Raw genomic sequence first — 13041 nt, 5'->3', positions numbered from 1 at the left:
ACAAGGTGCGCTTATTTCTGATGACAGTATACAGACTGGCAAAAGGGACTGAAACAAACATGTTACGGAAGAAGGTAATGAAATAGCTGTACTAGTCGCAGTGCACCATAAACCATGGATAAGTGCCTGGCAATTACACCTCGATTGTGGTGTATCCATTTGTAGTATTGTCACAATATTGCATCATCTGAAGTATCATCCATGCCACAAAGCAATGCATCTAGAATTTCATGGCGCCAATTTCAATAACAGAGTAGTGTTTTACGAATGGGCATATTAACAAATGGAAATGAACCCCGACATTGTGTGGCAAAGTACTGTTTTCTGATGAGAGTATATTCATGAACCATGGTAGTGTTAACCGGCGTAACATGCACTACCGGAGTGTCGACAATCCCCTTGGTTACAGCAAGTTTACCATCAATGTCCTTGGCCAGCTAACATACGGTGGGGAATCATGGGGAACAAACTCATTGGTCTGTATTTTATTTGACTGAACAAAAATAATGAACATTTTTGAACAGGAAGTACTGCAGGATGTTGCACTGGACATTTGACAATGTATGTGGTTTCACCATGACTGTCATCTAGTGCATTATACATTTGAAGCATGGGAGGTATTAGACCACATTTACAATGGGCAGTGGCTCGGCAGAGGTGGCCCTATTAATTGGCCTGCTACGTCGCCGAATTTGGCGTTACCAGATTTCTTTCTGTGGGGATATTTAACAGATAATATGTTAATGCAAGAGCCAACAGGCCGTGAAGACATGGTCAATCACCTCAGAGATGCCTATGTTGACATTCCCACAGTTACGCTTCTGTCTTGTGAGTGGTCATTGGAAAATGCATCATTAAGTGTACTGAAGCTGGCAGTACTACATTTGAACACTTATTCTAATTGGAAAAGTAGAGTAGCTTTTGCCTTGAGCCATGGCCACAGTAGTGCCTCAAGTAGTTCCCTGTTTGACTTTGGAATATATCTGAGAAATAGAACTTTGCAAATTGGGTTTCCAATTAGAAGTTATGAAATAATGGCCTGTCCTACCCTCACAGCATGACAGTGGGATCTCTCATGCCATTGTATTCAAGGGCCATTTAATAACATGTCCTAAATCACAATTGTGTACCCATTTCTACTTCTCCGAATACATCACCAGCTGTGACAAAAAGAAAATGCTTCAGACAAAACGTATGTAGATTTTTCCATAGAATCGTAATCTACAATTAAAAAAAAAAAACACTGTTCCCATTGAAGATTCCAAAGTTGCTGCCACACACATGCACAGGGTATGGTGAGATGGCCAAGTACAGTATCACTGGATGTCCTCCAAGAAAAATTTTAATTGCAACTTCCTTTGATCTGATGTTTAGCTTGAGATATTTCAATGTCTTCATTTACAATGAACACGCTGTATGTTTTTCTATCTTCCATTTCTATTGGACTGATCTGTTGGTTTGTTTGGTTTTTTTTTTTTGTCATGTTTGAGTTTGGTGATCCACAGTATTGGTGACTTGACCCACATGTGAGGGCTTCCCATGTCATTTTTCATGTGGAGTGTTAGTATCGCAGTTGCATACAGTATTTCAGGCTTGATTATTGTGTTGTACTGTCTGATCTTCGAATGGACATGATAACCTGTTAATGTCTTATGTTTTGCCTTAATCTCTCTCAGTGTTCTATAGTCTATGGTTTGCTGTGAGATCTTTTCTCTTCCTGTAGATTCAAGGTTTTCACCTAGCTGTGTGAAATGAGTCTGGTTATCTTGCCATATTGTTTTGTCTAATCTTGTTTAATTTTGAGTAGAAGAATTCAGACTTCTGGAAAGAGCTTTGAAGGCCAACTTTTTATGCACATTCTATTAACATTTCTATTTGTTTGGCTCCTGTTACTTCTTTATCTGAGAGTAAGGTTAGGGTGAGATTTCAAATTTGTCCCAGAATTGTCATTGCCATGTTAGTTTCTAAAGTCCTTGGATTTTCAGTAGTTGTCCCCATTCCCTCATTACTGTGTCCAGGACAAGGGTGACCAATATTAGGCATCATCCATCACCATAGCACACTCCAGGATTGATCATGAAGAGTCAGATACCTCAGCCATGAACTTAACTTTTATTGTGCCAGCCAGTTTCTAATTAGGCTTAGTGATTTTGGATTGAATACCTGTCCTAAGATGATATAGGATTACTGGTCATTATAATCTTATGCTTTTCTTAACTTTATGAAGTGCAAATGACTGGAGTATTCCTGATAGCCTTGTATTTTGGAACTGTTCCCAAATGAAGATCTGTTCGCTGCACAAATGAGCAGAGTGAAAGCCTTCCTAGTATTGACCAGTTTTGTTTTAACTGTTCTCGTGTTCTCTGGCATAAGTATGCTAAGAAAATTTTGTAGGTAACTGATAGTAGGGAGATTCCTCTGTAGTTTTTCACATTCACCCATCTCCTTTGTTGTGGAGTGGGTGGATAAGTGTAAATTTCCTGTCATCAAGAAGTTTAATACTGTGGTCCAAGATTCTTTAATAGTTCTGCAATGATACAGTCACCATATTTACTGTTTAAATATATGTTTGTGAATCTGTTCACATGTTGGTGGAAGCGATTCTTGGTGAGCAGAGGTGCAGTCGTGTGTTGGGAATCTTCTTTGATGTTCAGAGCAGTTAAGGAGATCAGAGATATAACTTACCAGTTCCTGGCAATTATCTTGGTTAATTAATGTGAATTTTCCAGCTTCTTTTCTGAAGCATAAGTTTTGAGGAGGGTACCCATCTACCTTCCTTGTGGAAGTCCTGTAAAATTCTCTTGTGTTATGGTTGCAGAAATTTTTCTCTATAACATCCAGTTGCTCCTTTATGTACTTTCTCTTGGTTTGCTAATAAGTTTGCCAGTCTGTCTTCTGGACTCATTAAAATGACATAAGCTTTCTGATGCTGTTTTATGTTTTATTTCTCAAAGGCTTGTTTGTGTCTTTCTAGTGCATTTCCACATTCTGAACCCCACCATGAGTGTTTAGTATTCTTTTCTACAGAATCAGTTCTTTTGTTATTTCTGCAAGCTTTCTATGGAATTCTTGCCGCATGTTTGCTTGTGTTTCCTGCTCCTGCTTTATGTTGGATTCTGTGATCTTTTTTCATGTTGAACTTCCTATGTATTGTTTTTATTGATTTCCTTAGGTGAAAATTTGAATCAGATTTGAATTAAGTAGTGGTCTGAAACAACATTCATACCTCTATGAACTTTAATGTGTGGGCTCTCTTTCTGCACTAGTAGATGATGAAAAAGTAATGTGTGTTTCAGAGCTCTGAGGGTCTTCCCTACAGATTTATGGAACAAACAGTTCATCTAATCCAGTCGAAACTGAGGAGTACCTCATCTCATCTAAGTGGCTGGAAGAAGATACTTTGTAACTGCAGTTGTGTTTAACAGCCAAAAATCTTTCCGTAAACGTTACAGTACATAAATGGCAGCACACTGTGTCAAGATTTCAGTAAAAACTTCCATGGCTGCCATGTTTTCCCATGTTCCCATATTGTCTTGTACCTAAGCAGAGTAACAACTTCAACGTTCCTAAATCAACAGGTGAGGGATACTTTGGACTTGTTTATATGTTGAATACATGTGTAGTAGAGCATTAAGAGTAATAATGGAGTCTAAGCAGATTATGAATTCCACAGCACAAATGTATCTCACTTGATCAATCCCAACAAGATTGGATTTAACAATGTCAAATATGGCAAACGTTATTAGTAAAATAGTCTTGAGAACATTACCAGTGGAAACCAAAGAGCACCCACGTGGCTGCCCTTCCTTAGATTCCCCTACGATCAGATTCATGTAACTGTAGGAATGTGTCTAAATTTCATAATTCTTATCGATTATGAGCAACTTGTGAAACTCTGCTCCATTTGAGGGTAAGCAACAGCTGGCTTTGCTGATGATCCTGGAGCAGGGAGGAACATATGTCTTATGCACTACAAGATGCTACTGCCAGGTGGATGACGCGACTGGACTACTAGAGATTACTAAATATCTATGGTCATCCCTCCTGAAAAGTGTGTGACACTGCATTTCAGACCACCTGGAACAACTAGACAAATACACCCTCTGGAGGTTTGCTTTCTTCCATGCTTATACAACATGTTATTGAACTACATGCAGTTACACCTTAAAGGATAGGATAGCCAGTTTCACGATAAGCTCCACAACACTGTTTTGTATTCGGTTGCATGCCGTCACATTCCATCAGTTCTCCTCAGCCCACGACACCAAAATGATTCTATATGCATTATTTTAGAGAATATCTAGCTGAACATCCCACATGGTTTGTAAGTCCCAAAGAGTTCACCTTCAATCTTGATGAAGTGAACCTTTGTGATCACTACGGCATGCCATTTTTCTTTCGGTGTTCATGGTTCAAGTTTACAGTTTGTTTTGAACATACCTTAAATGTTGATGTAAATTTTGTGAAGTGTAATACATACAAGCGATAGGTTTATCTCTGCTCCTCCCAGACACTCATTTTCTGTCACCCTTCTGATGCACATGGTGAGTCATTAGCAGCTAATACTTTTTCTATCATAACTGTTAACACAACACATTCAAATCTACATGAATAGTCTTCAAATCACACTTAAGCACCTGCATAGGGTTCACTGAACCACCGTCACGATTCTCTATTATTCCAACCTCGTATAGCGTGCGGAAAGAATGAACGCCTGTATCTTTCCGTACGAGCTCTGATTTCCCTTATTTTATCGTGGTGATGTTCCTCCCTATGTAGGTCGGTGTCGTCAAAACATTTTCGCAGTTGGAGGAGAAAGTTGGTGATTGGAATTTCATGACAAGATTCTGTCACAACGAAAAACACCTGTCTTTTAATGATGTCCAGCCAAAATCCTGTATCATTTCAGTGACATTCTGTCCCATATTTCACGATAATACAAAACAGGCTGCTCTTCTTTGAACTTTTTTGATGTACTCTGTCAGTCCTGTCTGGTAAGGAACCCGCACCGTGCAGCAGTATTCTAAAAGAGGACGGACAAGTGTAGTGTAGGCAGTCTCCTTAGTAGATCTGTTATATTTTCCAAGTGTCCTGCCATTAAAACACAGTCTTTGGTTAGCCTTCCCCACAGCACTTTCTGTGTGTTCCTCCCAATTTAAGTTGTTTGTAATTGTAATTCCTAGGTATTTAGTTGAAATTATAGCCTTTATATTTGACTTTTTTATCAAAGTTTAATAGATTACTTTTAGCACTCATGTGGGTTACCTCACACTTATTTATTTAGGGTCAACTGCCAACTTTCGCACCATTCAGATGTTTTCTAAATCGTTTTGCAGTTTTTATTTTTTTGTTTTTTTTATCTTCTGATGACTTTATCAGTCGATAGGTGGCAGTGTCATCTGCAAACAACCTAACACGGCTTCTTAGATTATCTATATAAACGATTTGGGAGACAAAGAACAGCGAAGGGCCTAAACATTACCTAGGGGAATGTCCGAAATAACTTGTGTTTTACTCAATGACTTTCCATCAATTACTACCAACTATGTCCTCCCTGACACGAAGTCACAAATCCAGTCACCTAACTGAGATAACAGTCCGTAAGCACGCAATTTCACTGAAAGCCGCTTGTGTGGTACAGTGTCAAAAGCCTTATGGAAATCCAGAAGTACGAAATCAATCTGAAATCCCTTGTCAATAGCACTCAACACTTCATGTGAATGAAGAGCTAGTTGTGTTTCACAAGAATGGTGTTTTCTAAATGTGTGTTAACTGCGTGTCAAAAGACCATTTTCTTCAAGGTAATTCATAATGTTCGAACACAATATATGTTCCAGAATTATGTTGCATATTTATGTTAATGATATGGGCCTGTAATTAAGTAGATTACTCCTACTACCTTTGTTGAATATTGGTGTGACCTGTGCAACTTTCCAGTCTTTGGGTTCAGATCTTTCGTTTAGCGAACGGTTGTATATGATAGTTAAGCATGGAGCTAATGCATCAGCATACTCTGAAAGGAACCTAATTGGTATACGATGTGGACCAGAAGACTTGCTTTTATTAATTGATTTGAGTTGCTTCACTACTCTGAGGATATTTACTTCTACATTACTCATGTTGGGAGCTGTACCTCCATTGCTATCACGCAGAAAAGGCATTGATTGTTTCTTGCCACTAACGTACTTCACATATGACCGAAATCCCTTTGGATTTTCAGCCTGGTTTCGAGACAAAGTTTCATTGTGGAAACTGTTATAAGCATCTCGCATTGAAGTCCACGTTAAATTTTGAGCTTCTGTAAAAGATCACCAATCTTTGAGATTGTGTGTGTGTTTAAATTTGGCATGTTTGTTTTGTAGTGTCTGCAACAGCGTTCTGACCCATTTTGTGTACCAAGGAGGATCAGTTCATCGTTTGTTAATTTGTTTGGTATAAATCTCTCAATTGCTGCTGATACTATTTCTCTGAATTCAAGCCACATCTGGTCTACACTTACATCATTAATTTGGAAGGAGTTGAGATTGTCTCTCAGGAGCATGTCAAGCGAATTTTTATTTGCTTTTTTGAGTAAGTACATTTTTCGTTTATTTTTGGAAGATTTGGGGGTTACAATATTCAATCCTGCTCTGACAACCCTGTGTTCACTAATCCCTGTATCTGTTTTGATGCTCGTTATTAACTCAGGATTATTTGTTGCTAAGAGGTCAAGTATGTTTTCACGACCGTTTACTATTTGCATGGGCTCATGAACTAACTGCTCGAAATAATTTTCAAAGAACGCGTTTAGCACAATTTCGGATGATGTTTTATGTGTACCTCCGGAATTAAACACGTATTTTTGAGAACATATCAAGGGTAAATTAAAGTCACCACCAACTATAATTGTATGAGTTGGGTACATGTTTGAAATCCAATTGAAGTTTTCTTTGAACCTTTGAGCAACTGTATCATCTGAACTGGGAGGTTGGTAAAAGGATCCAATGACCTTACTGAAGATTGAACTTGCAACCTCGCACTCAAGGGGTTCCTTGTGAGTGACAATTTCATAATCAGGTAAATGTTACAACATTCCTAACAGACAGATTTCAATAACTTTGGCGGAAGCGCCTCAACACTCATTCATCACGACTGAGCATACTAGCTGCAACATAATTCACTCTTTAGTTTACAGTCTGTATCCATATTTCTATGAAAAATATATCCATTCAGTTCTCATCTTTATAGTTTGAAGTATAATAAAGAAGGACATCACTAGATTGACTTTTCAACTAATTATTCTACATTCCATATGAACTGCTTTGTTCTGTCATAATATAGCAGTTTTCTTCCAATTTTCTATCAAATTAGGGGGGGAGCTTCCAGTTCCAAGAGTGAGACGAAGTGAGGATGAAGGTTCTTCTCTCTATCCATATTAACTCCACCACAAAGCTTCTTCAAATATTCTTGGCCACGGAAAGGTAGAATATGTTTTCTTAATGGTCCTCTTTTTGTTCTAATATGAAACATTTGGACAACTAGCAAGCTCTCACATTTTGATTGCTGTCTTGGTTGCCTTGAAAATGTGAAGAAATTGCTCCAACCGTCTTTTCTAGCTGGGTCAGTATTTGTCATCACATGTCCATTTAGGTTGTTAGAACTTAAAACTATGCCTTATTTCTGAAATATAGCTAGGAAAGTAACAGTCTGATCAGACAAAGACTTACTTGCTTAGGTAGAGACTCCACGTGAATGGCTCAGGTCAAAGTCACACTTGTATCGACACTGCCAATGCAGATCACTATTGAACACAGATCAGTTCACACTTCAGTGTTACTGAGGGTATATCTCTTTACATTATTCCCTACTGTAGCAGAGTACCTCTCACACATCTGCAACTTGGTAAGAGCAATTTCTGTTGCAAGTGGCAAAGTGGAAGTCATCTCTGCCATGCCTCACACTTCTCAAGTTTAAAATCATGACATTGTTCAAACACACCATGGATGAAAGCAGAAGAGAGATCCCAGTAGTCATAAAAAGTTACTATGAAATTAATTCATTAACCCAGATAAGTGTACATATTCTCAGGAGAAAGCCTGATAAAGCCAGAGAAATCGTTCATAAATTATGCCACCGTTCTAAAGGTTATAACAATCTTTTATCTTGGAACAGAAGGCAAAACAATCCTTACAAATTTTACAGTACTGACTTCACTCAAAAGTCTTTAATCATACAGTCTATTCCAGCAAACCCTATTTGAAGACATCGTATCAAGGCAAGTGAATCAACATAGCATTACTAAAGTAGTGACAAAAACCTGTTTGTTGAAGCTTTGTGCATTTCAGATGGAATAATTTATTTGGTGTTAGAATGAAATCAAGCAACTGGTCTGTCACCTACTGATAGTTGAGGATACCATTAAGTGAATAACAAAATAAAGAGGAAATGGACCTGAAGTGTCTCCTTTTCAACATATGATTTCACGCTTGGGTCAGAAAAACGAACAGAAAATATTTACTGTTAGACACGGGTATGATAATGTATGATGAAGCAAATTACACTAACGAAGAAGAGACTACTGTCTCTTAGTTTTTACTACTTCACATCATCAATATGCCAAAAAGTTTACATTTCCACTGGAACCACAAACTTACCTGTCAGACTTGTGACGCATATGATGCAGCATTTAAACCAAGGACAGATGGCCTAGCTAGTACTAAAAAAATTTCTGTGCATGAGCTGCATCTGCAGAAGGCAGAGGAAGCACATTGTTTTTTGAAAAGACATGTTGAAATGGCGAATGAGGCAGCAGAACTTTACTGATATTTGATCAGTAGAAGATATTACCCCTACCTTCATTATAAACTGAGTTGGCGTATTACAAGAGAGAATAGTGAATTGATAATCATAGAATACATGATTAAGTCAAAAATATTTTTGTTGCAAACAATTTTTTATTTGAGTACTAATAACACTGTCACCCATAAAACAATTCTAAATGAATAGAAGTACTTCATTCTGGGTATGCTAACAGTAGATAAGATTTGCAAGGACTCTTTGTCTTTTGGAATTGGATCTTTAGTAATAGTAAACATGAACTGAGCATTGAATACCTTAAAACAAACTCCACATAATTCCACAAAGGATCAACATTAAATATGACTAACTTTCAGCTGAAAAGACAGACAAACATAAACAAAAATACTATTATTTGAGAATGAAGAATAGGTAATTAACAGTGAGAAGCACTACCAGCCCATACCCAGTTGACCTTGTTTTACTGCATGTGCATATGATTTATTATGTATGGAAAAGTATTAAGTGCAATAGATGTTACAAAATATAAGATATCCTGTTACCATTTCTTTGCGCATTTGACGATTACTTCTTCCTCAATTTGGGGCGTATCTGTCTGTTATGCCAAAATCACATGTCTCCCTACACTATTCGAATGATACATAATTGAGTGAAGCATTATTAACAGAAACGTTTTGATGAAATTAGAATCTTGAGCTGGAAAAGAGAATTTTTGCACCAATTATGAGAAATTGCTTCCTTTGGTACCTTAAATTGTATCCCTTATTCTTTTGCCTCTGTTCTCTTCAGACAATCTCTGGTGATTGTCACTTGCATGCTGCTTTCTATCAGCTTGGTGTAATGTGTATATTTTATTTCATGTAAATTGCTCTCTGCTTGAAAACTGTTAACTAATGTAGTTTTTAACTGATGATCCTGCTGTCTATGATGTTCTCTTTGACCCAGGTATGAGCAGTATTAATGATGGAAACCATTTATATAGCAATCTCATCTTGCTATACAGTATACATCTAAACTCGGCACTACAAACAGCACTAGGTAATTTTTTGTGCAAAACAACTTAACTCTTTTCAATATCTATCACTCATTCTTCTAGTAGCTGTTCAAGAATTGGAGTATGTGCTACCACACCTACCATTTTCCACACCCGCACCCGCGACCATGGGATTATCTGGTAACTTTCTTTCTCTTTCACACTTTGAAGAAATTAGTACTGCCATTTAACTGAGTCACTGAATAATTTCTCCTCATTATTGAGTAACTAGCAAATGACAACTGCTATAAGAAATAGCTGAAGTACTTTATCTCAAATGCTCTCCAAGCTCAAGGCTGACAAGGGAACCTCCCTATCGCCCCCCCCCCCCCTCAGATTTAGTTATAAGTTGGCACAGTGGATAGGCCTTGAAAAACTGAACACACATCAATCGAGAAAACAGGAAGAAGTTGTGTGGAACTATGAAAAAATGAGCAAAATATACAAACTGAGTAGTCCATGTGCAACATAAGCAACATCAAGGATAACACAAACACAGGAGCTGCGGAACGAGAGGTCCTTGGTTCAAGTCTTGCCTCGAGTGAAAAGTTTAATTTTTTATTTTCAGTTTATGTGACAAACTATTATGTTTTCATCAGTGTTTTGGGAGTGATTATCACATCCACAAGAAAACCTAAATCGGGCAAGGTAGAAGAATCTTTTTACCCATTCGCCAAGTGTACAAGTTGGGTGGGTCGACAACAAATTCCTGTCATGTGACACACATGCCGTCACCAGTGTCGTATACAATATATCAGACGTGTTTTTCTGTGGAGGAATCGGTTGACCTATGACCTTGCGATCAAATGTTTTCGGTTCCCATTGGAGAGGCATGTCCTTTCGTCTACTAATCGCACGGTTTTGTGGTGCGGTCACGAAACACAGACACTTATTACAGTGAACAGTGACGTCAATGAATGAACGGACAGATCATAACTTTGCGAAAATAAAGAAATAAAATTTTTCACTCGTGGTAAGACTTGAACCAAGGACCTCTCGCTCCGAAGCTGCTCACGCTAACCACGAGACCACAGCGCTACTGCGCCTACGGTCTCCTTGATGTTGCCTATGTTGCACATGGACTACTGTTTTTGTATATTTTGCTTATTTTTTTCATAGTTCCACACAACTTCTTCCTGTTTTCTCGATTGATGTGTGTTCAGTTTTTCAAGGCCTATCCACTGTGCCAACTTATAACTAAATCTGAGGGGGGTGCGATGGGGAGGTTCCCTTGTGAGATAACTGTCCCTGTTTCCTTACAAATACAAGCCTAGTACTTTATCACTGTTCTTCGTACAGGCTTCCATTCCTAACTATTACTGTGCACGTAGATCCACTCTATGTATTTTATGAATGCACAAGTTATTAATGTAAATAAAACTTATTGATAATAAAACATTTTACATGGGTGTTTTTTACGTTTTGAGTGGTGTTTTTGCTGTGGAGCGAAACAACCTATTAAAGTTGTGTGAACATGCTTAGCACAATCTAACAAACATTAGAAGCAGCACACTATACAATGAGGCGACAAAAGTCATGGGATACCTTCTGATATCATGTTGGACCTCCTTGGCATAGAGCAGCAATTTGACATGGCAGAGATTCAACAAGTCGCTGGAAGTCTCTTGCAGAAATACTGAGCCATTGGGTCTCTATAGATGTCTAATTGCAAAAGTATTGCTGGTGCAGTATTTCACATACACAAACTGACCTCTCGATTGTGTCCCATAAATGTTTGATGGGATTCAAGTCAAGCTATCTGGGTGGCCAAATCATTCCCTTGCATCATCCAGAATATTCTTCAAACCAATTGTGAATAATTTTGGCCTGGTGACATGGCACATTTTCATTCATAAAATTTCTATCATCATTTGGCTGTAAATGTTGGCCATAAACGGTCTCCCAGTATTCGAACATACCTGTTTTTAGTCACCGATTGGCTCAGTTGGACCAGAGGACAGTCCATTCAATGTAAAAACAGCCCACACCATTATGGAGCAACCCTCAGATCACACAGTGCCTGGTTGACAACTTAGGTCCATGGCCTCTTGGGGTCTGCACCACACACCAACCCCATCATCACTCTGGCCACCTGAAATCTGGACTCATCTGAACAGGCCACAGTTTTCAAGTCATCTAGCAACCAAAGGCTATGGTCACGAGCCCAGGAGATGTGCTGCAGGTGACGCCATGCTGTTTAGCAAAGGCACTCTTGTTTGTCATCTTCTGCAATAGTCAAATTAACACCAAATTTCAGCACCAGTCCCAACAGATATGTTCGTTGTACTTCCCACTTTGATTCCTGTGGTTATTTCACATTATGCTGCTAGTCTGTTAGCACTGACAACTCTACACAAACGCCTGTGCTCTCAGTCATTAAGTGGAGGCTGTTGGCCATTGTGTTGTCCTCGGTGAGAGATGTGTCTGAAATGTGGTATTCTCAGACAACTCTCAGCACTGTGGATCTCTAAATATTGAATTCCACAATAATTTCTGAAGTGGTATTTCCCATGTATCTTGCTCCAACTACTATTCCATGTTCAAAGTCTGTTAATTCCAGTTGTGTGGCCATAAACACATCAGAAACCTTTTCACATGTCACCTGAGTACATATGACAGCTCCACCAATTCACTGCCGTTTTATACCTAGTGTATGCAATACTATCACTATCCGTGAAGGTGCACATTGCTATCCGCTGACTATTGTCACCTCAGTGTAAACCCAGCAACCGTAGATTTACACAAACCTTTATCTCTCTTGCACCACAGTTGCTATACAAATTTTCAGAAGTACTTACATCTAAATCCACTTCCAATTTGTTTATGTCATCTGTTGCAGTATTTAGTCTTTCCAGTTCAATCTGAAATAACAAACAGTATTTTAGGAGAAGCAAGACATAAAATTCAATCATGCTGACAACTAAAGCTGTAGCACAAAGTGAAGCACATGCAATTTAACTTGACCCAGGCATGTGCAGATAGTTTGGTATAAGAAGAGGGCAACAGTTCACTGGGAGCAGCCACTGCACGGTAGGGGAAAGTGCTCTTATTTGTCTCTGCCAAATTATATGACATTACATGATCCGACATTCCCAATTATTAAGTACTCTCCCTGCAACTACTGTTTAGGGTGACTGCAATCACATACAGCTTAGAAATCTGGCTCGCAGCCAACAGTCAACTGAGTCCATGATTTGCTCTAAGAAGATAAC

At 38.5% G+C, this 13041-nt stretch overlaps 1 protein-coding gene across 2 annotated transcripts in view; it reads right to left on the bottom strand.

The window, feature by feature from the left end:
- The window catches only part of LOC124721387, a 254236-nt gene that overhangs the window by 223964 nt on the left and 17231 nt on the right, over positions 1-13041 (bottom strand). For both annotated transcript variants that reach the window (XM_047246323.1, XM_047246324.1), the window contains exon 2: positions 12628-12690. In XM_047246323.1, coding sequence (XP_047102279.1) covers positions 12628-12690 — 63 coding nt within the window. The remainder of the gene's footprint in view (positions 1-12627; positions 12691-13041) is intronic.

The sequence above is a fragment of the Schistocerca piceifrons genome, chromosome X, assembly GCF_021461385.2.
Source record: "Schistocerca piceifrons isolate TAMUIC-IGC-003096 chromosome X, iqSchPice1.1, whole genome shotgun sequence".
In the NCBI taxonomy this organism is placed as follows: Eukaryota; Metazoa; Arthropoda; class Insecta; order Orthoptera; family Acrididae; genus Schistocerca; species Schistocerca piceifrons.
Note: the sequence above shows the minus strand (reverse complement) of the source record. Positions and strands in the feature narration are given on the sequence as shown.